Raw genomic sequence first — 26,572 nt, forward strand, 5'->3', positions numbered from 1 at the left:
TTTCCTCTGATAACGATTCTGCTTTGATCTGATCGCTTGTTTTACTGTTGGGTATCTGTGGGTGTGTTTGTGTGTTCTATTTTGTGTTTGACTAAAAATTGTCGTGAGAAATTGCAAAGAAAATTAAAAAAAATAAAAAGAAAAGGACTTGTCGACTCGTGGGTAATACAATAACTATAATAATAACCATAATAATAATCTTTTGCTGTTGCTGTGGGTTCAAATCAAAAACAGCTCAATTTTTCCAATAAGCATAACAACTGTTGTGTAGATGGACTAAATCATTGGTTCATTGTAGGAAAACGATTTGTTGTGTTTTTTTTTCTCTATTCTTTTCATGACTTCTCTTACTAACCTAGAGAAGAGTGCACAGTAAAAAAAAAACTTTAATTACTTGTGATAATCACGGTACGTGTGCTGTTTTGGAAACTGTTAGCTCGGAATCTCTACCGTTTTCTATATAGCTTTGCTAATCGTTTTCATCGCCTGTTGATGGAGCAGTTATGTAAATATAGTTTTTTTTTCTTCTTCAAGGTTTGATTAATTGAACCACGTGTGATGTTTTACTTTTCATTGCATTTGTTCTGTTTTCAAGTGTAAGTGCGGTAATTGAGTAGGTTGTATTTAATGTGAATTTTACATCAAAACATAATATTTACACCATCGCCTAGCCTACTGTTCTATGATGCTTGCTGCCTGATTATGCTTGACGTTTCTTTTTTTTCAGTGTTTTTGCGCGTTTCGAGTAAAGCTCTTTTGTCCGGGGCATGGAAGTTCCGGCAGTGGAATTAAATAGCTATTCTTGAATTCAGGAAGCTTGGCTATAGGCCTGCAGCAGAGAAGTTAAATCTTTGGATCATACAAGTTGTTCGGAAAGATGCAGCGTTGGAGCTGACCTTCAGGAAGTTGTGATGGAAGGTGGGATAATTGGACAAGCTGATCATCGAAGGCTATAGAAGTGAAGACGAATACTTTTATCAGCCTTTAACATTCGGAAACATAACCTCCTGAAGCAGGCAAGGATTTCCCAAAAGGGATCATTATTTATAACGACAAAATTGGAGCTAAACTGTGACCACGATTGACATCTTAGTTTGTTGTTATTGCTATTCGCATGCTATTTTTGTTTCAGTTTTGACAAGCTGCACATGTATAAGTAAGTAAGTAAGTAAGTAAGTAAGGCCATGAAATAAAGACTAATACCGAGAGTATATCGGATCTGTGTTAAGTACTATTCTGAATACTGCGTTCTGTTTCTACGGACTTTCTTGATGGGTTGTTTTGTTTCTCGAAACAAAATTAAAATACTCTCCTTACAGAAAATCATTCACGCGTTTCCATCGGCCTTCCGGGAAGACGGCGAAAGAGGAAGGCAAATCAATTCATGTACAATAGAATACACAATAACAAATATACAAATATATCTACATCCACAATTTGCAACTACGGGACCACAGGGAGGAAGCAAGGAAACGCGAAAAGATTCGAACCTAACCTACGAAAAAAAAAAATTGAATATGTGTAAACACAAATCGTATATATCACAACTTTCAGTTGCTTTTCAGCTGCTGGTGTCCCTCCCTCCCTCTAAGAGGGGGGCACGAAACTATATCTAAACTCTTCCCTCTAAACACTCTTCCGCTTTCCACTCCCTCCTGTATTGCTCTCGTTTGACCGCATCCACAATGTATAGGCCTGCGCATTGATTTTGATATGAATTGGCAGAATGGCTTACCTGTCATTTCGCATGTCGGCCTCTATTGTTTGTTTACATTACCACACAGCACCGCCGGGAGCGGGTGCTATCACTGACGACGTCACTGGTATTGCCACTGAACTTGTTCAGCGTCCCACTGGGCGTTCCGTCGCCTCCGGCAGCCATCACCAGGGACCCGTTGCCAGTTGCACTGCTCAGCGTGGAAATTCCCGATTTATCACCGCCGCCACCTCCTCCCACGAGACTTCCGTTTCCGTTGCCATGCGGATACGAATGGAGATGATCCGCCGCCGCCGTCGCCGCTGTTCCAGAGACCAGTGACAGCTCCAGGGGTTGCCCGTTGGCGCCGGTCGTCAGGCTGCCCAAACTCTGGGCGCTCAGCAGGGACCCGTTGTCCGGACTGACGCTGGACCGGTTCTGCGAACGGTGCTTCTTCAGGTCGGCTAACGTTCCTGCGACAGATGGATCTTGTGATTGGTGAGATGAATTTTGATTTTTGTTTATTTGGATTTTCGTGATTTTGGGTTGGAGGGGTGATTGTGTGTGTGTCCGGTGTGGATGCAGGGTGGGGGGTGGGTAGAAGAGAAGAAGAAAGAGAAAAAAATGTTGTTTTTGCTTGTTGCTTTTTACAGATTTGTATTAAGATTGAAGATTACAAATAAACATCAACTACTGTTTCACTGACAAACGAATATACAATGGTTATTACTAAACTAGAAGCGGGTACTGAACATGCATGCTATAAATCACCCCTTTCCGTTTGTTTTCGTTGTGAAATTTGTTACAATACTTCCCTATTAGATTATGAAGAGCCCTTAAAATGCACTAAGAAAAAAGAGATATTCTTACAATAATGAAGCCTATTCTGAGCCACGAGTGAGGTGAAGTGACTCTCCATTTGAATTTCACGGAGAGTCACCTCACTTGTGGTGACTTTTGTCACCTCACTAGTGACAGCGAGTCACCTCATCTCACTCGCGGCGCAGAATAAAATCCCAGCATGCCACATTTGCTCCCGCAAATTGAAACTCTTTCATCCATTGTGCGGTAGATAATGTACAAACATATAGAAGAAAAACGTTTCCTAAACTCAATTTCCTTCCTTCAATCTTGCTCGCAGCGCAAAATGCGGAAAAACCATAAAGGGAAACATGCATCGAATTACATCCGGCTCATTGCAGATAATCCCAAATCTACGGAAGGATTTCTGCCCAGTTTGCTTGCGTGTGCTGCTGCTTCCGGGTAGTTTAGTACTTAGAAGAAGTTGAATGATGACCCGAGCAAAAATACCTCGAAAATGATTTCTCCAGCTTCAATGACAGTCAACTCGGGTTTTGATTAAAATACCGCAAACGATAGCAACCGAATCTGAGTGTGATTTTTACGAGGCTGTGAAGCAAACGCCAATTGATTGTTAAATGGAGGGTTAAACGCTGTGATCCCCGGTAACATATTACAGTTTGCACGGAAACAATGTGAATCGCTCCTCCACCCACCATCAATTTTCGCTCCGTACGTAAACGCGAATCCTCTACCGGAGATGGATCACCCACCGGTGCCGGTAGCTATGGGTTGAACGGGAGTAGGAGTTTCTTTCTTTTCCCAGTTGGTTGGTTAATAGCTTTCACATAGGAAATCATGCCAACCGAGGAGAGGGGTGCGAAATTCATATTTTATCAAATTTACGTCCCCATCGTTCTCCAACCAGGTTAACACTGACTGCTTGACGCTTTATATTACACGGTTTTGGTGGGAATGAAGCACAATCTATTCTGAACTCATCTGGAGACGTGGCTCTAATGTTGACTTATGGATCTAAATATTGGACTCAGCGATACAAATCTCCTGCTCAAATTGAGAATGATGCGTCATCTGGACAATTACACTAGAAATTTGCTTAGATAAATGATTTCTTTCGAAATTTATGTATGGGCCCAATTTTAGGCCAACAATAGCGACATTAACCCTACCTACCTAATATCATGTTGAAGAACGCAGACCAAATAATTGCCTGCGGTATTCCCGTCATTTTATATTGCATGGAAGATTTCATGAGAAATTTAATCATCGGTAGCAGTACAGAGAAATTTGGAAAAGATTTCAACAATTTTGATTATAGTTCGAGACTGGTGAAGGCTCAACGTGGATGCGTCTCCATTTTGTTCGCTTAATAGAAATTAATTAAATAAACGGAATATTCTCTGTGGCAATGAAGTTTAATTACTACCAAATACAGCATCGGGCTACAAAATGGTGAGTGACAATTTGGAAGGAGCGATATACCTAGCTCTGATCCTTACAAGTTCCTACCTCACGCCTGCAAGAGGCATATGATCACAAAAAAACTGCCAGCTGAAACATGGACACAGCTGGTCCACTGTTGTCAATCCGACAATAGCAGAGTGAGGAGGTGCGACGCGAACACTGGCGCGGTAACCATAGCACGGTGATAGAGGAAATGCTTCGCCAACCCGAGCGTCTGTTCACCATGGAGGTGCGGCTCAAACAGCGTCTGACTGACATCCAGTGGCTCAATAAGAAATGCTCTTCCCCGGAAGCTACACCTAAGATGGCAGCCCCATCACGGCGGATAGGAGACCTTAGGCCAACCACCTACTGTCTCTGAAACCTTTACAATTGTTACAGAAACCAACAGAGAAATACATCGAACTGATTTAACGGCAATGACTTTTAGCGCAGAACAACGGACACGAATTGGATCATGGAATGTATTGACGTTAGCCCAGCAGGGTAAACTGGCACAACTCGCCAACGAGGCGCGACGCATGAAGCTAGAAATCCTGGGACTGAGTGAAGTTCGTTGGCCAAACATTGGAGAACACAAACTGCCGTCGGGTCAGGTACTACTATACTCTGGTATTCGAGGTGAAAACGCTCCCCGCCATCGTGAAGTTGGTCTCCTACTTAGCGTTCAGGCAAGTGCTGCGTTCATCAAGTGGGAGCCTGTTAATGAGAGGATAATCGTTGCCAGATTTAGAACACGGGTTCGTAACCTTACCATAATCCAATGTTATGCGCCAACCCATGCTGCCGAGCTACAGGACAAGGAGAATTTTTACAGTCAACTGAATGCCGTCGTGGATAAGGTTCCAAAGGGTGACATCAAGATCTACACTGGCGACTTCAATGTGAAGATCGGCTCCGACAACACGGACTATGAGCGTGTCATGGGACGCCATGGTCTCGGCGAAATGAGCGAGAACGGTGAGCTGTTTGCAGAATTTTGTGGCAATAACGACATGGTGATCGGGGGCTCGCTCTTCCCCCATCGGCCAGTGCACAAAGTCACGTGGGTTTCCCGTGATGGACATACCGAGAATCAGATCGACCATATCTGCATCAGCCGAAAATGGAGACGGAGCCTTCTTGATGTCCGGAATAAACGCAGCGCCGACATCGCGTCTAACCATCACCTTCTAATCGGTGAAATCCGCCTACGCATGGCGCGGATCCAGCGACGGAAGGAGAGACTCGGGCGGCGGTTCAACACACGCCGACTTGAAGATCCAGCGGTAAAAAGGTCTTTTGTTCATGAACTTGAGACTCGAGCTGCGGACGTTCCAGAAGGTGGCAGCGTAGAAGAACAATGGACGGCCATCAAGAATGCCTTTATAGAAACAAGCGAGAACAACTTGGGTGAGCTGCGCACCCAGAGGAAAGAGTGGATCACAGATGAAACCTGGCGGAAGATTGAGGAGCTTAGAGAAGCAAAAGCCGCGATAGAGCGGGCGAGAACCAGAGGAGCCAAGAACGAAGCCCGTCAACGGTACTCGGCTCTAGAGAGGGAAGTCAAGCGCTCTTGCAGACGGGACAAGCGAGCGTGGGTGAACTCCCTGGCCGACGAAGGGGAGAAAGCCGCAAACACTGGCGATATACGCCTCCTCTACGATATCTCACGACGCCTGAGTGGAGCAAGGATGAACCCGAGGATGCCAGTGAAGGACACGACTGGACAATTGCTTACCGACCCCACTGACCAGCTGAAACGCTGGTTTGAGCACTTCGAACAACTTCTTCAAGTTTCGACGGCCAACCAGCCATCAACATCTCGGCATGATCCGCCTAGGGTGCGGCGCATCACTCGCGTCAATTCCGAGGCCCCATCACTGCAGGAGATTGAAGCAGCTATCCGAAGCATGAAATCCAACAAGGCTCCAGGGGTCGATCGCATATCAGCGGAGATGCTCAAAGCTGACCCCATGCTATCCGCACAAATGTTGCATCAACTATTCTGTAATATCTGGGACACCGCGACTTTTCCGGCCGACTGGATGCAGGGCATCTTAGTGAAGGTCCCAAAGAAGGGGGATTTGACTGTGTGCGACAATTGGCGAGGCATCATGTTACTGTGTATTGTTCTCAAAGTTCTGTGCAAAGTTATCCTGAATCGGATACAGGACGCGACTCTCCGACGGCAGCAGGCAGGATTCCGTGCCGGAAGATCTTGTATGGACCATATTGTCACGCTCCGCATCATCCTGGAGCAGGTCAATGAATTCCAAGAGTCCCTTTATTTGGTATTCATTGACTACGAAAAAGCTTTCGATCGTCTCAATCACGAGAATCTGTGGGGCGCCCTGAGACGCAAGGGAGTCCCGGATAAAATCGTCAACCTCATCGAAGCGCAGTATGAGGCTTTCACGTGCAGAGTTCTGCATAACGGAGCCTTGTCCGACCCTATCCGGGTAGTCGCTGGTGTGAGACAAGGATGTATAGTATCACCGCTACTGTTTCTCATCGTAATCGACGAGATCATGGTAGGTGCAATTGACCGTGTACCGAACCGTGGGCTGCTTTGGCAGTCTATCACCATGGAGCATCTCAACGACTTCGATTTGGCTGATGATGTTGCTCTACTAGCACAACGGCGCTCTGATATGCAGAGTAAGCTCAATGACCTAGCCGAACGCTCCTCTGCGGCGGATGTCACCATCAACGTCAACAAGACCGAATCGTTGGATATCAACACGGGCAACCCTTCCAACTTTACGGTAGCGGGGCAAGCAGTGGAGAAGGTCGAAAGTTTCCAATATCTTGGCAGCAAAATAGCGTCGGACGGCGGGATCATGATCGACATAGGTGCACGAATCAAGAAGGCTAGGGCTGCCTTTGCGAGTTTACGAAGCGTATGGAGATCCAACCAGATAAGTCAACGCATCAAAATCCGAATTTTCAACTCGAACGTGAAATCTGTGTTGTTATACGCCAGCGAGACGTGGTATGTATCAGCGGAGAACACTCAAAAGCTACAGGTCTTCATCAACCGATGCCTGCGGTATATAATTCGTGCCTGGTGGCCTCACAACTGGATCTCGAATGCCGAGCTCCATCGTCGATGTCATCAGAAGCCGATAGCAACAGAAATTCGAGAGCGAAAGTGGAGGTGGGTCGGCCACACACTTCGACGGGGCGGAAACAAAATCTGCAAGCAAGCGCTGGATTGAAATCCAGCAGGACATCGCAGCAGAGGCAGACCCAGGGGCTCATGGCGGCGGAGCCTCAATAAGGAAATTAAGCAAGTCGATAGAAATCTGACCTGGGCCCAGGTCAAGGCAAAAGCGAGCAGCCGCTCAGGATGGAAGTCTTTCACGTTGGCCCTTTGCACCGCTGGTGGTGCACAGGACCCTTAAGTAAGTAAGTAAATACAGCATCATCATTTGATTAGGCTTCCGATTTTCCAAATGCTAACTGTTTATGTTTCACACCTTACATCAGATTTTGTACCGTTGTTGTATCAACCTTATTTGATGCTGAACGTCAATTTGCTTTGGACTGTTTCTTATCTGTTTTCGGAGTTTTCTGAGTTTTAACGATTGCCCAATATTTTTCAACAATCAATCTGCGTGGGAATAATTTGGATTTCGCTTAACCGCGAGCAAAACTTTGATACGCTTCGACACCATTTTGACAACTGAAAGGAAAATGGCAAAAACAGAATAGAGGCAACCAGCGTTGCCAGATTGTTTTAAAGCTTATCGGTATCAAAGGTATTAAAAAATCGGTACTTATCTGTATTTACTATTTAATTAATTTTATATTTTTGCCGTTTTTGGAAGCGAAAACTTTCAACAATGGTGACGACTGGGACTTGAGGGGAATAGCTTTGTTTAACGCCTTTCTAATTTTTAAAACACTCTTTATTTTTTATAATTTATTTTTTAAAGCTATCGTTGTCCTCAATTGGTGATCAAAATTGTGAGAAAGTAGTTTTCCAATTAAATATCATTAAATGAAACCAAAACATGGAAAATCAGCCACATCAACGAGTAAACTTTTGACAATACTGACAAACAATATTTTCCCTTGAAAAAGGCCACAAGCGATGGCCGAAATGTCGGGAAGATTTTGAACTATGATGAAAGAAACTCTCCTGGATGAAGTTCTAGAAAAGCTGGAAACTTCCAAGACACGAATTGAGAAACTTGTGGCAAAAATTTTAATAAGCTATCGGACAAAATCGGATGTCACATCCAAAGGAAGCCAGAAAAGTTTCGGAAATTGGAAGTAAATTTCCAGGAGTAGCCATTTCGGAAAAACTTCACTAAAGTTCCTGAAAACCATTAAATTTCCCTGAAGTTCTTTGGACTTGTGAAGTTTCTAAAATATTTATGATGTTTCATTAAGTTCACTGGAGTTCGCTGGACTTTTCTGAAATTTCCGGGTTTTCGAAGTTTAACAGAAGTTAATGAAACTGTCTATAATTTATCGAAACTTACACAAAATTCGGGACTTTTCTGAAGTTTCAGAACTTTTTAAATGTGCCTGCAGCTAGTGTGGATCCGCAATAAAAATCTGATAGCATCCTTGAAGTTCCGTGTAAGTTTAAAAAACTGGTGGGAGATGAAAGAATCATTCGAGTGAAGGCTGAAGAAGCTTCCAAGGTAAGGTGGTAGAAAATTCGAAGGAATGTTGGATGAAACTTAAGGAAGTTTAAACATGAATAAAAGCTTCCGGAAGTTAAATAATGTTTGAAAAATATTTCTCGATTCCCTAGGACTTACCGGAAAGAGCCATCGACTATTTCTCGATGGGTAGCCAAAAACGGCGAGGAAATGCAAACATTAGTCGAAAGAGTATCAAACATAAAGCATCTGTAGAGATGATTGTTTAGAATTTTGAAGGCTCAAAAAATATGAGGTATTCAAAAAGATACAAGTCTCTCAAAAAAAAATTCTCCGAAATTCGAGTGCGGGCAGGCAATAATAATTTTAATTATAGAAAAAAATCGGTATAAATCGGTATAAAATCGCAAAAATCGGTACTCTGAGGAACCTTATCTGTATATCGGTATCTAGTTTGGAAATCGGTATAAATACCGATAAATCGGTATATCTGGCAACGCTGGAGGCAACATTCCGTACGCACAGACCTACAAAATGAAGGGTGTTCAAGTTTTTTTTTAAAGCACGATTAAAAAAAAAATCGCCAAATTTGAGTCGACCAATTTTTAACCGTTCCACCCTTTACTTTTAAAATTTCCAACACTCAGAACGGGCACTTACGGACTTTACGAGTCACAATATGTCAGCAGCAAAAAGACAGCCAGAACAATACAAACTATTAAAGCTTGACATTTTGTAAAACTAAGAACATTTTAAAACATAATTTTAAAGACGAAAAAAAATAGGGTGCCACAGGATTTCTGTCTTCGGAGCGGTTTGTGAAAATGCCATCCTAGGAAACAATTTCCGCTGATTTTTCCAAAAATCATGTTTCACATTTCTACGGGAGCTGACTAAAAGTAAATTGGTACGCCCCTCGTGCGCCGCTAGCACGCCTCTAGTGTTGGGCGAGCAATCGAAAATCTGTGACAGTGGTTTGTTTACACTTCTATAGAGAACAACTTGTGCAAGTTTGATCAAAGTAGTCGATCGCGTTCGGAAATAACGTCAAATGGAACTCGAAAGAAGAAAAAATATTGTGCACAAATACCTGGAAAATCCGGAGTGGTCCGGTTCCAAGCTGGCTAAAGTGCAGTTTTTCGAGTGCTCAAAACCTACAAGGAAACTCTGAGTGTGGAAAGGAATCAGCGGACCTACGAAAAAACAGGAACCAGGGATCGTCAGCTGCGCAGCAAGGTGTTGAGGTCCGTTAAAGCCAACCCCGGTCTTTCGATCCGAGATCTGACCAGAAGGTATAACGCCAACTTTCAAACGATGCGGAACATCATCGCCAGGGAAGGATACAAGTCGTACAAAGCCTGTAAACATCCGAACCGGCACATGAAGTAGAATTCCGTGGCCAAAAAGGGCGCAAGGCTGTTGTACGACCGTGTTTTGACAAAACACAAGGGCTGAACTTTGATCGATGACGAAACATAGGTACGTCAAACTCGATTTTAAGCAGCTTCCCGGTCAAAAGTTTTACATCGCGACTGGAGGTGGGGATGTGCCGGGAAAATTCAAGTTTGTGTTTGCCGACAAGTTCGCGAGCAAGGCCATGATTTGGCAAGCGATTTGCAGTTGTGACATCCCAAGTTTACATCGAAGAATGCCTGAAAAAGCGTGTACTGCCGTTCATCCGCAAGCATAGGGTCAAAGTCATCTTTTGACCTGATTGGGCCAGCTGCCACTACTCCAGGGTGGTTCTGAAGTGGTATGCTGCCAACAAGATCGATTTTGTCCCCAAGCTAAAGAATCCACGGAATTGCCCGGAATTTCGACCAATCGAAAAATACTGGGCAATTTCAAAGCAGCGACTTCGACGAAGCGGCGGGGCATTCAAAAACATCCAGCAAATGCGTTCAAAATGAAGGAAATGCGCTGATTCCGTGGCCGTTTCCACTGTGCGGGTGCTGATGGGCTCCATCAAGAGGAAGGTTCGAGATTTCGTTCGAACTGGAGAAATGTAACCATCTAATGCTGTAACTGTGAAGTTTTAATAAAAGTACTGTAGAGCAACCATTAATGGATTTTTTAAACTTATTGAATCACGAATTATAGGTCTTTTTGTGTGTACCAATTCACTTTTATACAGCCTTTAGCAAAATTTTCTGGGAAACAGCGCATTCCATAGTAATTATTGCAGAAATTCCTTGAAATTTCCCTCAGCATTTTCTTGGATTTCTCCTCAGAATTTCTTTAACCTTCCAAATGCATTAAGGAAAATTTACACGGTGTGTCCAGGCCAAAAACGACCCCAATGGGTCTACTCCGTTTAACATAACGCAATTTGGAATCCACCCAGATCGGTCAAATCTGATGGGTAAACATGCATTTACCCAAATCTGGGTAAACGTACCTGCGACAAAAACTGGGTAACGGTTACTCAGGTGTTGACATTTGATAACAAGGTCAATTTTACCCATTTTAATAGAAATTAGTTGATATGACCACTACAGTAGCTGTATCAAATATAATCTCACCCGACTAGCTCCTCTAGCCTGTTATTGATTGTTGAGGTCGTATAGTCGGAAAAATATATAACTATATATAATTGAAATGCCCAAAACACGATACCGTTTCAAATGTTAACCATTTATTGAGATTTGATTTTAAATGAGTTCTATAAATTAGGAATAACGGCGCCGGTGGTGTAGTGGTAAGCGTGATTACCTCTCACCCCAGCAGGCCTGGGTTCAATACCAGTCGGCGCCGCCGGGATGTTCTGAGGCATAACGTGTCTGATCACGCCTTCCTTCGAAAGGGAAGTAAAGCCGTTGGTCCCCTGTCCATGAGTTGATGGGTCGATAGGTAGGGTCCACGTGTGGGAGCTGCCTTCCTGGCACGTCGGTAGCATTGGTGCTCAGCACGGAAAACAAGATCGACGGAAAAAACAAACCAAAGGAAAAAACAAAAAAAAAAGGGTGATGTTTCTCAGAGTCTTAAACTATGTTGATCATCGATCGAGTTTCCACTTGCTACAATTACGGCCTCGACACGCTTCCGGAATGCACGGCAGTTTCTAATAATGTAGTCTGGATTCATTTCTCTCCAGGTACGGGTCAATGTTTGTCTGAGGCTTGCTGTACTCGGGTGGCGTTTAGAACAGGCCTTGGCCTTCATGACGCACCATATTGAGTAATCCAGCGAATTAAGATCGGGGCTGGATGGCGGCCACATATCCTTCGCTCAGAACGGAAGATGTTCCTGCAACCACTTCTGAGTGCGGTTCGAGGTGTGACACAACAGGTGTGGCTTCGGACCGTACTGTTCTTTGATCCACGGAAGAACATACTTACTTAAAATCCCGATGTAGACCTCCGTGTTGACCTTGTCGCCTTCTGGAATGAACACCGGGTCCATTTTGTTGCCATCGGAAGCCACCAATCCAAACACCATAACGCTAGCAGGATGCTTGATCAGATACACGTTCTTGTGCTCGTCGGCCACGTCTTTTACCGGAAGAGAACTAATGTATCGGTCGGTTCTGGAATTTGATACGGGATTGACGGTAAACATGCTCTCGTCGGTGAACACGATTACCGAATTTTTTCGCTTAAGGAAGTTCAAGATTTTCTTGCAACGTTCGACTCGGAGCTTCCGGATTCGGTTGGTAATCATGTGAGTTTTTTTTCCGTGCCCTCGACTTCGCCCCGCAATCTTCCTTTACGATCTTACGTGCCGTAAAGTCACTGATCCCGTGTTCCTTTGCCATTTTCCTTATTGAACGCACTGGATTTACCCGAATCTTCCTTTTGATAGCAGCGATAACCCTCGGAACCCGAGCTGACCTCAGACGACCTGTGGCCACCTTCGCGGATAGTTGTCCTTTTTTTTCTCGGTCTAAAACCCTTTTGACGGGTTGGGGGCGACCCCAGCGTAGTGGTTAACATCCATACCTCTCACGCCAAAGTAACGAGTTCAAATCTCACCCCGGACAAGTCACGAATGACCCAAGAGTGTTTAAGTGACTATAAAAAAAAAAAAGAAACCCTTTTGACGGTCCACCGGGACACTCCCACGGCGATTGAAATGTCTTTTTACGACATTTGCGCGTGGGACAAATCACGAATACGCTGCCACTTCGTCATGGTGCAACTGTCAAACTAAGTAAATCATTTTCTTTTATACACAGCCTACTACCAACAATCAATACGAAACTAACGATTTTTAATTGGCTCACTACTTGACTAGCCTATTGGTCCCAAGCAAACGATTACCGTACCCCACTCTAGTCAAAATTCTAGTACTGCACAATGTTTGTTTTGATTCGCTATGAAAGTTTGACAGATAAAATGAGGGGTTAGTGGAATTTCCTATGTTTCGAGGGGTGAATCGATTAGCTTGGGACCGAAGATAGTACCAGAGCCAAAAAGTAGAGCTCGTTTCTTCGGGACCTACTAGTCTTAAGGCCCACGCACATTAGATCCGGATCGGACGCGTTGCGGCAAAGTGACAGCTAAATCTATTGTCTAACTGTTAAATTTACGTTAACGCAACGCAAACGGATCTAATGTGGGTGGCCCTTTAGAGTTACCTCTCTGGTACTACGGTATGAGCTATAGGTTACGTGCATGCAAAGAAAACCAAGGCATTGCACATTGGGCCAGAAATCCAATCTAGCGGAGCAAAATTAATATCTCTGAAACGAAGCATTTAAGCGACTTAGTGTCTTCGATAAAGTATCTTATCATAATAAGGACCATCTATTGACATAGACAAATAGTTCAAAACTCTTCCGCAAAGATGGCGCCACAATAAAACGTTTTGAGACTTGATGTCTTTGGAAAAGTTGTTTGCCTTGACAAAATAAACAACTCTTTTCAAGACGTAAAATTTCCACACCCTACTGGTTTCGAGTTATATCAACAATCAATACGAAACTAACGATTTTAAATTGGCTCACTACTTGACTAGCCTATTGGTCCCAAGCAAATCGATTAACTTCCCCATTCTAGTCGAGATTCTAGTACTACACAATGTTTGTTTTGATTCGCTATGAAAGTTTGACAGATAAAATGAGGGGTTTGTGGATTTTCTTATGTTTCGAGGGGTGCATCGATAAGCTTGGGACCGAAGAGAGTACCAGAGCTGAGCCAAAAAGTTGAGCACGTTTCTTCGGGACTATCTGGTCTTAGAGTTACCTTTATGGTTATATCATAGAGGTAACTCTAAGACCACTGGGTCCCGAAGAAAATCATTATTATTTTTGGCTCACTCAGTACCAGAACAACGGTCCCAAGCAGTCCCAAGCTATTTCACTCACCCCTGCATGTTCTGCATGAATCCACACACCCCTGATGTTATCTGTCAAACTTTCATAGCGAATCAAAACAAACATAGTGTAGTAATAGAATTTCAACTAGAATAGGGTACGTTAATCGTTTGCTTGGGACCAATAGGCTACTAAAGTGGTGAGCCAATTTAAAATCGTTAGTTTCGTATTGATTGTTGGTTATATGGTGTTAAAGAAAAAAATGTCGAAAATATGGTTTTTCATTCTGTTTCGGTTTTTTTTGCTGACAACCATATAATGTTATATTTTTCGCTTATGCATATGCATTAAATAAATAACTTTTGTGAAGAAACATACTGGTTTAAGCTTCAAATTTTAAAGATATTGTCGAAAAATCGAAAAAAAAACAACAATTTGCGAACTTTAATATCACTCAAAGCGCAAAACATCGCAACCTGACATTTTCAGCAAAAATTAAGCAGTACTCGATAAACAAAATATCAAAATTTGAGAGAGGTATATTTTGGTGTTTTTGAGACTTCGTCATTTTAGTGGAGTATGTATATTTTTTTTTCTATAACTTTTTTTTATGCATTGAAATGGCGTTTAGAAGACATGACGACGGAGACAAACTAGTTTATCTTGATAAAATAAACAACTTTTCTGAAGAATTCAAAACTCCCACAGCCACATTTGAGTATTTTTTTTTTAATTTTCACTTTAAAAAATTGTTTATTTTTCCATGAATAAACAAATTGTCTCCAATTTTGTCTAAAACTTCATTCCAATCAGAACGGCCGTTTCCGTGCTACAATTTTGTGAAAAAAATCAAAGACGTCATTTTGAAAATTATATAAGATCCAAAACTGCTGAATTTCAGCAAAAATGCGAAAACTACAAATCAAGAATACTGGCAACTCTGCCAAAAATCAGGAGACAGTAACGGCAACGCCTCTCCTGAGCAAAAGTGGAACCTGTGATGATGGTGTGTGTTAATTCATGAGTGCTTTCACACACATAGGTAGAAATAAATAGCTGTCAATAATTTGTTTTGTTATGATTGTCGTAAAAAGGTGAAACGTTTCTTTCTTTGCTTTATGCTGACGAGTATAATTCCAGCTGAAATTGAACTGATGCGTAAGTAAATTTGTTTTGAAAATTGAAACTATGGCAATGATGCCATTCACAATGATGGTGGGACCTTCCTCGATTATTAATTTGCTATCTCAGAATTATCTTCCACTTGGCACAGTACCAACTTGGCAAAGTACTCGCTGACCATTTGAATGTCACTGGCCAATCCGACACTGTTGTTATCATTCTCTGGAAGGGGTCAGTCGATTCCAAGAATTGTTAAAGCATACAGAGGATCACTCTCCGCTGGTTTCATGTTCTGACAAACAACAGCTAAAATGGAAGTATATTCTTTATCAATACGTACCGTTTGGAATCGTAGTCCTTCAACCTTTCATTTTCATTTTTTCCCACATTAGATCCTGCTACGCCTTCCGTTGAACCAACAATCAATACGAAACTAACGATTTTAAATTGGCTCACTACTTGACTAGCCTATTGGTCCCAAGCAAACAATTAACGAACCCCATTCTAGTCGAAATTCTAGTACTACACAATGTTTGTTTTGATTCGCTATGAAAGTATTCCGCATAATTCCTCAAAGTATCCAAAGCAATAGTCTGATTTGGATAGAGATACAGATCTAAAAACATCAAATTAATGCTGGAGTAAAAACGCAATGGAAACACCATCGAAATTAACAATCACAAAGTCAAGAATTATCCTCTTATAACTCCAAAAACTCACTCATGTGGTTACATAATTATCGCAACCACCAGCTGGCAACGGACACAGCAAGTGAGAGCCCATCCCTCCCCTAATTGATAGTCAAGTGACACATCCCGGGTGTGGCGGACATGGGGGACACATGGGGAAGGAAGAGGTAACCCCGCCATACCCTCATTAAACATAAACAAGCCACCCGGGACGTGTCCAAACAAATGATGTCCAATGGGTGCATGTAGCAATGTTGAGCGGAGCTGAAAAGCTATGTAAATTTTCCACACGTTGACCACCGCCAGTACCCGAGCAAAGCTGGATATCAAATAGAAATCAAAATTTGCTGTTATTATGTAACTTATTTTGAACACCCAAGTTGATCTCATGTTGGAGCGAAATTTTACACTGTTGAATCAAAACTAATCCTGCTTTCAAATGAAATCAAATTGATTACTGATTTTGTATTATTAAAATTTAACTGAATACGGGCCTGGCGTTAAACAGTAATCGTTCCCCCTTATTCTGCGCCGCGAGTGAGGTGAAGTGACTCGCTGTCACTATTGCGGTGACAAAAGTCGTCGCAAGTGACGTGACTCTCCGTGCTAACCAAATAGAAAGTCACCTCACTCGCGGTGCAGAATAAGGGTGGTTAGTTCAACGATAGATGAACATACATTACATTTTCAGCAAGAGAAAATGAGCTTTCATTTTGTTACCCGACTTTGCTCGGGTACCTATCAGAGAAGAACAACAGAGGACAAGACCAAGCTCATTTACATATGCACAAGAGCCCCCCCCTCCTGATGGTGACGGTCGGGACGTCGAAAATCCATGTTGAAAATATTTTAATGGACACCGACCGACTGACTGGACGCTTCCCACGTGGGCACCAACTACAACATAGCCTAGAAGACAGTCTGTTCCAACGGTCCTCAGGCTTCCGGGCGGAGTTCGGTTGGAATTTTATAATATTCAATAGAGCAACACACAATAGGACAGACTGATTTTGCAACCCATTCTTTCCCATGGGATTGAACGTACCTAATACATATAATAACGTTAACACACAAGTTATTTTGATTGAAATTTACGAGCAGCAGCAGCAGGAAAAAAGCTGACAGCAATGAAAACAAACCAGAAAGGAATATAGATAAAATGTTCATAAATTTATAGCGAAAAAGAAGGTATCGAATGAAAGCGGGCAAGAACAAAGAAACGTCTACATCATAGAGAGGGTTGGATAGAGGGAAGGGCACATGTCATGCAAAAAGCAACAGAACAAACTCTAATAATAATATACCTAGTATGTCCCTAGTACCCATATAGGAAAAATTGCGCAGGATAGGGAAAGGATGATGATTCTGCGGCGGGACGAGATTCCAGCAGAAAATTTCGCCCACACAACGACAGACCGATAGGCTAGATAGCATAGATAGACTACAGGATCGAATGATGGCGATAGAAGCGATAAAGCATAACATTCTACTAACTCGCATCGGACTTCTCGCCGGGTAAGGTCTTCCGGTACTCACCCACTAGGACTGTCACCTGGACGTTGATCTTGCCGTTCTCGTTGTTGGAGGTGGAGTACACTTCCGTCGCCGTGGCCGTCGCCGCCGGTGCCGCTGCCGTCGTCGTCGCCGCGGCATTTGGAATGTTCGATTGTTGATTGTTACTACTATTACTACTACTGACTAGATTACCATTGACTGAGGATGGAGAGGAGGATGATAAGGCTAGTATCTTGTTGTTGTTGTTGTTGTTTATGTTGAGGCTGTTGTTATTGTTGTTCAGCATCTTTCCGCCGCTGGTTTCGCTCACGTAGGAATCATTGTCCTTGCCCTCGGGTGATCGGCGGTCGTACTGGTTGAGCGACGGCGGTTGCGAAGAATACGCCGACGAGGTGGTGGATGATGGGTTCGTAGCGGGACCGTAGTTGTGGTCTTTACTGCTAATGTTGTTGTTGTTGTTATTGTTGTTGTTCAGGTTATTGTTGTAACGAGTATTGTTATTCAGTCCGTTATTCAACGCCACATTCGTCGTGCAGTCACCACTGTTGATGCTATTGTTATTTACAGAGTTTAGATGACCATTGTTGGTGTTCTTGGTGTTGGTGTTGTTGTTGTTATTGACGACGGCTGTGAAATGGAGGGAAGAGGAATTGAGGGGATTGGATTGATTAGAAAAACGTGAACATCGGATGATTTGGTTATTGATATCACCGTTTGTCGTTGAGCTGTTGTTGGTGCTGGTGTTCGACGTCGGTCCATCCGGTGTCGTGTAGCCCTGGAAGAGACGATAAAGATGAAATGGAAAGGGTTAGGCATTTGATTTGAGTCAGATATACATAGGAAGTAAATACATATAGATTGGCATAGCTCTATCTAGAATGGAAGATTTCAAATTCACACCATGTTTAAACCACAAAAAAAAAACCCTTTCTAAAACAGTCACAATGGCAGTAAAACATTCCAGAAACGACGCAAAAAGAATAATTCCCCGTCACAAACGGCATACCATCAGACACAACCTTTCAATTTGTTTTGACCCTCATTTACGACTCAGCAGTTTCTGCTCTGGCACACCCACCCGATAGCGCAGTCCAACGATGGTATCCTTGTCCAGCTTGTCCCACTTCTTGTCCCGCACCTTTTCCAGGTAGAACACTCGCTTCATTTTCTTCGGCTGAATTTTCGGGCCGTCCGTTGCGACACTCACTAACTTCACTATTTATCACTGTCACTGAAAACCGCTCCCGGCCTACTTATCGTCTGCACGATTAGGTTTTTTTGTTTTGTTGTTTTCACCGATTTGCCTAAATTCATCACATTAGCCTTTGCCCTAGCTCATCCAATGGGAAATAGCGCGCCTCGGATGGTTGTTGATTAGGAAGTTCCAACGAACCACAGACAGATAATGCTCCTCCAGCGGGGGTCACCACCAAAGAATCACTGAAATCCCTTCCCCCAAGAGCCGAGCAGAACAGAACAGAACGGAACGGATATCGCATGTGTGAACTTCATTACCATCACCGGCACCGCCACTGCCGCCGCTGGCTGCCGTGTGTGACGGTGACCGCGCGTCTTCCTTGTTCATCGTCGGTCACACCCCGCTGCACATCCATCCACCTCCACCTTGTTATTGTTTTTATGTTTTTCTTTTGCTTATTACGACGGCGATGATAACTAAAAAGCCATTAAATTTGGCCTCCCTAAGGTCAGTCGTGCAGTACCAGAATGACGACTGCTCTAGGATCTAGATGCAATCGAAGAACATCCTATTGGGTGGTTATGAATGAGCCCAAAACGTCACGTCACGTGTGCAATAAAAAGCGAACGGAAATTCCGAACTTCTACCCGCGGATTTATGGGGTACAGAATGGTTATCATTATGTGAGCTGTGCAGTGCACGCATTGCACACGAAAATTGCCAGTTTTTTGTTTGTCCAAAGGTGGAAGTAAGGAACGCCGCAAAACCCGAGGTCTGAAAAGTGCACGTTCGTAAACAGTAAATCGCTGTGGTAAATTTTACGGGCACGGTAAGGTATGAATTATGTAATCGAAAATTTAGATTAATTAATAGTAGGTTGATTGGAAATTGCAAGGCACCAAGGGTTTCCATTCCATTCCATTCGAAGGCACATCGGGGCACATGGCTGACTGACGACGGGAAAACCAAACGTTGGCTATTAGCGAAGGAAGGCAGGCGCGATGTAAACTTGGACGGAATATAGTCGACCATATGCAGTGGGGAAAACGAGGTGCATCGCGAGGCTATGTAATTTGGAGGAAACGCAATGGGATGTGTGTTTTGTTCCTCCGCTGTTGAAACTCCGTCATCCATTTAAAGAGCGGGGGAACAAAAGCGACGACGAACTCAAATGGCCTCACCTGTTTACATCTCATTGCAACTGTCGCTCCCCCCATCGGAAGTCTGAGATGCTCCAAAGCGACAGACCGAGAAAATCGAATTTGAAAGGTTGCTTTGAAGCGAAGACAGCACATCAAGAAGACTGGCAGTTTTCATGCTTTTAAAAATAAACTCCAAGAGAGAAACACCAGCTCGCCATCTACCGCCCAAACGGAAAAGCTCCGAACGAATTTCGATAGCGAAGCGAATTTGCTCATGTTTTTTTTTTCTAATGCAGTGGGTCTACCTTTGCTCAACTCCATTTGTCCCTTTGTCGATTCTGATAGAGTTCTCTTCGTCTGTAGGCACAATAGTACTTGCATTAAGAAAGGGACAAACTTTGAAGTTATTTTTAGAAGCTTGGATGGATCATTAGCCCGAAATTTGGTTGACTGCTCTGTCATTCGGCTGGAACATTGTTAGAATTTGGTGAAAGAAGTAGGGTGCTCCACTACTTCGTCATACGGGACACATTTCCGTCATATGCCTCAAAAACAATGAAACCAATTAGCTATATCCGACATTTGTGTATCAAATGCTTTGCTCACGAGTTAACCCAGGTAACAGGTTTTAAAGCATGCTACAAGTGTAAATCATGGTCTACAGAACCCTCATAAAACCAAAATTGTTACTTGGGAAATTAAGGCTGATGTAAAATAAATTCTACGAGATTGTCAAATTATGGATTTAAGGGAGGTGTGACGAAGTAGTGCCGACATTTTAAGATATTTTAGTTATTAAAAAAATTCAAAAACTTTTACCGAAAATTACTGAACTTGTTTCAATCGTTTAAAGTTTTCCTAGAAAGACTTAATTTTTATTTAACACTTTGTCTCGGACGTCATTTTGATCAGAATTGACGTTTTCGTGATACAATTTATAGAAAAATGTCAAAGACGCCAAAACAACTACAAGGGACAGCCCTAAGGGGTTGTACGCAATGGTGACGTACGACTTTGTGGTCTTATATAATAAATCTTATTTGTTAACTGCAGCAGGAGCTTGTGTTTTGTGTAGGAATAGGAATTTGAGCGAGGTTCTCTCTGTTTATACTATTTAGTATGACGCACTTGACATAGATGGCCCACAGCGACTCACGAAGAGCTACTGATTCCGATCAATAGCGGTGCGGCTTCTTCCTCCTTCTATGAATGCTTATGTGAGCTGCAGCTCGCTGCTTGCAGGCAGCCTTTCGTTGTGTACTGGTGAACAATGTTCAACACCACGCGCCGAAAGCACTGCTGCCGATGATGATGCCGACGACCGGACACCACCACACATGGTGATTGGAACTGAATTCGATCAGCGGTTGAGGGCAGCCTTGATAGCTAGCTGCTTGGCGGGGAGCCTCTCGTAGTGTACTGGAGAACGCCACCACTCACCACGCGGTGATTGAATAAACACCGTTTGGTGACACCGGATGGAATTCAACTTTGAAATCTGTGTTAGGGAAATCGCTTTTCGTAGGCAATTGGTGGTAATTTTAACTATCGTAGCAACGGTTGCAATTTCGTGCAATTTTCAACAGTGAAATGATGCGTAGAAATATTTCTGATCGATTGGTGATAAAATTATTGAAATTGGTCCAGGAACAGCTGAGTTATTAACTTTCAAAATCTTTCATAGTTTTGTTACATGTTCCATTTTCTGTTTTCACAAAGTGTACCCCTATATAGAAATCACAGACGTAGTCCTACGTCAAAATCAAGAAGATCCACAATGGTCGATTTCCATGAAACTTTGCATAATTGTTTGTTATGGGAAATAATTCACATTATTGCTAAAATTCGACCATTTTGGCTCTTATAAAACTTTCAAAATGGCATCCTTTAAATCAATGTTTTGTCAATTTGGTAGTGATTTCCCGTCACCGACATATTCTATACATTGTTGAAATTGTCTAGCGTCAACGAAGCTGCCAATCATGGCTTTCAATTGAAAGTCATTCTGTCTTCGCTTCGAGCAGATCCCCTTCAACATCAACAGAACCACTTGCGATCAGTTTTCATGCTGTTTGCTTTGGCTTGACTCGTGTTCGTCTTTCATTGTCAAATGAACTTACTTCCGCGATGAAACGAAGCTGTTCTGACTTTTGTTGATTGTTCATTCGGTTCATTTAGGCAAGGGCATGGGAATAGATCTGCGTACGTGGATGTCAAATTTATCACTGTCAGGTGGTTTGTTTTGGCTTCCATTCGTTTCCATCTATTAACGCCACTTTTAAGCTGGGTTTAGACAGGGCAAGTCCAATGATCAAGTCAGTTGAATTCAATTGACTTGAAAAGTTGAGCCTGGTTCAACTTTTTTCAATTAAAGTGAGTTGATCAAGTCCGTTCAATTCGCCTTCAAGTCAGTTGAATTCAACTGAGTTGATCATTTGACTTGCCTAGTCTAAACCCAGCATTACTCCGGTGTGAAATGAAAGAAACAGAAGGAGAACAAAATGTGAGGTTCGGGACCATGAAATCAAGATCACACGTGTCAAATTCCGATTTCAGAAAAAGTGGGAAATACTGACGCTGACTCATCAATATGGGTATTTTTGGCATCCGGGTGACGTCTAGAGGCCGGAAATCGATATCCGGCGCCATTTTGCAATCCAAGATGGCGGCTTCCGATTTCAGAAAAAAAGTTGGAAATAATGATGCCGATCCATCAATATGGGTATTTTTTTAAATCGCGGTGACGTCTAGAGATCGAAAATTGATGAATTGAAATCCAAGATGGTGAATTCCGATTTCACGTATTTTTAAAATCGCGGTGACGTCAATATAGGGATTTTTGACATCGGGATGATGTCTAGAAGCTGAAAATTTGGGGGCGACCCCGGCGTAGTGGTTAGCATTCATACCTCTCACGACAAAGTCACGAGTTCAAATCTCACCCCGTACAAGTCACGAATGACCCAAGAGCGTTAAAGTGACTATAATAAAAAAAAAATATATATATATATCCGACGCCATTTTGAAATCCGATTTTGTAGCCTCCGATTTCATAAAAAGTGGGAAATACTGACGGTGACTCATCAATATGGGTATTTTTGGCATCCGGGTGACGTCTAGAGGCCGGAAATCGATATCCGGCGCCATTTTGAAATCCAAGATGGTGGATTCCGATTTAAGGTATTTTTAAAATCGCGGTGACGCCTAGAGATCGAAAATTGATCTGCGACGCCATTTTCAAATTCAAGATGGCGGCTTTCAGTTTAAGAAAAAGTGGAAAAATATGAGTATTTTTGAAATTAGAGGCCAGAAATCGATGTCCGACGCCATTTTGAAATCCAAGATGGCAGCTTCCGATCTAAGAAACAGTGGAAAACACTTGCGCCGATCAATGAATATGGGTATTTTGGAATCGGGGTAACACCATTTAAAATCCAAGATGGCGGCTTCCGGTTTTAAGAAAAAGTGCGAAATACTGTTAAATATCCATCAATATAGGGATTTTTGACATCGGTATGATGTCTATAGGCTGAAAAGTGATATCCAACGCCATTTTGAAATTCAAAATTGTGGCCTCCGATTTCAGAAAAAGTGGGAAATACTGACACTGATTCATCAATATGGTTTTTTTTTTAATCCGGCTGACGTCTAGAGGCCGGAAATCGATATCCGGCGCCATTTTGAAATCCAAGATGGTGGATTCCGATTTCAGGTATTTTTAAAATCGCGGTGACATCTAGAGATCGAAAATTGATCTGCGACGCCATTTTCAAATTCAAGATGGCGGCTTCCAGTTTGAAGAAAAAGAGGAAAAACTGTCAAATACCCATCAATGTAGGTATTTTTGGAATCGGGATGATGTCTAGAGGCTGAAAATTGATTTCCGAAGCCATTTTGAAATCCAAGATTGTGGCCCCCGATTTCATAAAAAGTGGGAAATACTGTCAAATACCCACAATTTAGGTATTTTGGGAATAGGGGTGACATCGAGAGATCGGAAATCGATATCAGACGCCATTTTGAAATCTAATATGGTGCCTTTCAGTTTAATAAAAGTGGGGAAAACTGTCAAATACCCATCAATATGGGTATTTTTGGAATCGAGATGACGTCTAGAAGCCGGAAATCGATATCCGACGCCACTTTGAAATCCAAGACGGTGGCATCCAATTTCAGATAAAAGTGTCAAATACCCTAAAATATGGGTATTCTCGCAACCGCCGAAAATCGATGTCAGACGCCATATTGAAATCCAAGATGGGGACTTCTGATTGCAGAAAAAGTTAGAAATGCTGTAAAATACCCATCAATATGGGTATTTTCGGAATCCCAGCAAATTCTAGAGGACTGAAGCCGGTATCCGACGCCATATTAAAATCTAAGATCTCGGCTTTGGTTCAGAAAAAGTGTTTGAAATTATCAAATACCAATCAATGTGGGTATTTTTGGAATCGGAAAAAAATCGATGTCCGACGAAATCTTGAAATTCAAGATGCTGGTTTTCGATTTCAGAAGAAGTGTCAAATATCCTACAAATGGCATTGAACATCGATTTTCAGCATCTGTGCGTCGTGTACGTTCCGAAAATATCCATATTGTAGGGTATTCGACACTATTTCTAAAACCTGATGTCCGCCATTTTGGATTCCAAAATGGCGTCGGATATCGATTTTCGGCATCTAACCGTTCGGAAAATGCCCATATTTCTTCTTCTTCGCATATTAGCTCCTTGCATGCTCTCAACTTAGTGTTCTAGATGTACTTCCACAGTTATTAATTGAGAGCTTTCGATGCCTGCTACCATTTTTGCATTAGTATAATTGTGTGTCAAGTACAGTCATACTCTTATGCCCAGGGAAGTCGAGAAATTTTCCAACCCGGAAATTCCTGGACCGAACCGGGATTCGAACCCAGCCACCTTCAGCATGGTCTTGCTTTGTAGTTGCGCCCTTTACCGACTGAGCTAAGGGAGGCCATATCTTAGGGTTAGGGTACTTAAGACTTTTTCCTGAATCCCGATGGCCGCCATATTAGATTCTAAAATGGCGTGGTAAGATATCGATTTTCAGAATCTACGCGTCGTCTCCGTTCCGAAAATACCCGTATTGTAGGGTGTTTGACACTGTTCCCATAGCCCTGATAAAGACTCAATCAGGGTTCTGGAAAAAGCCCATGAATTTCGATGACTGATTCAAGCTCTCTACGGAAAAAAAATCTGGACCTTGAAAAAAAAAATACAAGACCATTAGACTTGTCTCAATTTTCAGAATCCGCTTACTTTGAAGGATTTTTTAAAAATCCAAAAAAACCCCACACAAATTTTGAAGTGATTTTGAAAAATTATAAAATTACCACCAAAGTATTTCTGAGAAAAATTTCTAAGGGAGTCATGGAAAAAAAAAATTCTTATTGATTAGAACGAATGAGTTCCATGGCAATTAATCGTGTTACCATGCTTCTGCGTTAATTTTCCTTCAGATGTCACTACTGTTCTCAATGGTGACATCTATCAGAAAATAAGCATACACTTAGTTCCGCTAATTGTTAACAGAGGGGAGTGCGGTCAAAACATGTATGGTACCAACAATCAATACGAAACTAACGATTTTAAATTGGCTCACCTCTTTAGTAGCCTATTGGTCCCAAGCAAACGATTAACGTACCCTATTCTAGTTGAAATTCTATTACTACACTATGTTTGTTTTGATTCGCTATGAAAGTTTGACAGATAACATCAGGGGTGTGTGGATTCATGCAGAACATGCAGGGGTGAGTGAAATAGTTTGGGACTGCTTGGGACCGTTGTTCTGGTACTGAGTGAGCCAAAAATAATAATGATTTTCTTCGGGACCCAGTGGTCTTAGAGTTACCTCTATGATGGTACCTCTATATATGCATTCAAATTAGCAACCAAAAGTCCCTCCTTTTTTACATATTCTGCTCACAAAATACTTTCTAAGCCCCGCCCCTAAAAGGATCTGCCCCATTTTTTTAAAAATATATTATGCGGAATATGTAAAAAAGGAGGGACTTTTGGTGTTAATCTACATAAATGCATATATAGAGGTACCAGGCGTTTTTTTGCAGGGGGCTGTGTCAAATCACCGAAGAACGTTTCGCCGAAGGCCGCTTCGCCGATGGCCGTTTCGCCGAATGGGTTATTAGAAAATAACGAAATCAGTACAACTCGAAAGAACTGCTCATGTTCAAAAGAAGGAAGCATTCCTATAAATCAAAAACATATATTTAAAACATTATGAAATCAGTACAACTCGAAAGAACTGCTCATGTTCAAAAGAAGAAAGTATTGCATTTGAATAGCAGGTTGAAAAAATTGAAAGTTCTTAATCTTTTTTCGAGACTGATTTAAAAATTTACTGAGCTGCGAGAAAAGTTCAAAACCGTAGAAAATGGCTTACTCTTCGGCGAAATGACCCATTCGGCGAAATGTCCCGCTCCCGTTTTGCAGTGTCAGGTACTCTATTTTATAGTCTGTGAGAGGGAAATCACAAATAGAGTATCATCAAAATACATGGCATGTTGAGAGATTGAGCTCAAATCTTGAATGTTTTGGCACTCCGGGGATTGGTGGTAGAGCGGGTAAAACTGTATGGGGAAAAAATCATTTTTATTTAATTGTAGATTGTTTGACAATAATTTCCAGGAAATAAGTGAACGACAAAGTCCATGAATGATTTCTTCAGGCCGTTTTTCACTTTTGACGTAGGATTACGTTTTTCAGAAACATATTGGGGTGCAATTTAAAAAAAAAACCAAAACCGACCGCGTTACTAAAAGTGGTCAGGTTTTGACCACTTATAACTCTGTCAATAGCGGATGGATTTGAATTCCAAACAAGCCAATCGATTGGAAATTTTTCTAAAAATCTGCTAAAATGAACACTTTATCAATTTTCAATAAGTCACTTTTGAAAATTACACATATGTCCAACTGTTGTCATGGTGATCAAAAACGATGCGTTTCCGTGATGGGAAGAAGTGGTTTCCCTAACACAGTCGCCGAATATTGATACCGACCACGTAAACCCACGTCAAATCTGCGGTCGAGTCTT

General features: G+C 42.3%; 1 protein-coding gene across 1 annotated transcript; it reads right to left on the bottom strand.

The window, feature by feature from the left end:
• On the bottom strand, positions 1–18,377 carry LOC135704466 (uncharacterized protein DDB_G0283357-like). The gene is made up of 4 exons (XM_065225946.1): positions 18,239–18,377; positions 17,872–17,935; positions 17,140–17,787; positions 1–2,169 (listed from the first exon to the last, which is right to left on the bottom strand). The coding sequence occupies exons 1-4, from the start codon at positions 18,323–18,325 to the stop codon at positions 1,769–1,771; spliced, it is 1,200 nt and encodes a 399-aa protein (XP_065082018.1). The 5' UTR covers positions 18,326–18,377; the 3' UTR covers positions 1–1,768.
• Positions 18,378–26,572: the final 8,195 nt, after the last annotated feature.

The sequence above is a fragment of the Ochlerotatus camptorhynchus genome, unplaced genomic scaffold (assembly GCF_037179485.1).
Source record: "Ochlerotatus camptorhynchus isolate MF236.1 unplaced genomic scaffold, CSIRO-AGI_Acam_v1.1 ptg000022l, whole genome shotgun sequence".
Classification (NCBI taxonomy): Eukaryota; Metazoa; Arthropoda; class Insecta; order Diptera; family Culicidae; genus Ochlerotatus; species Ochlerotatus camptorhynchus.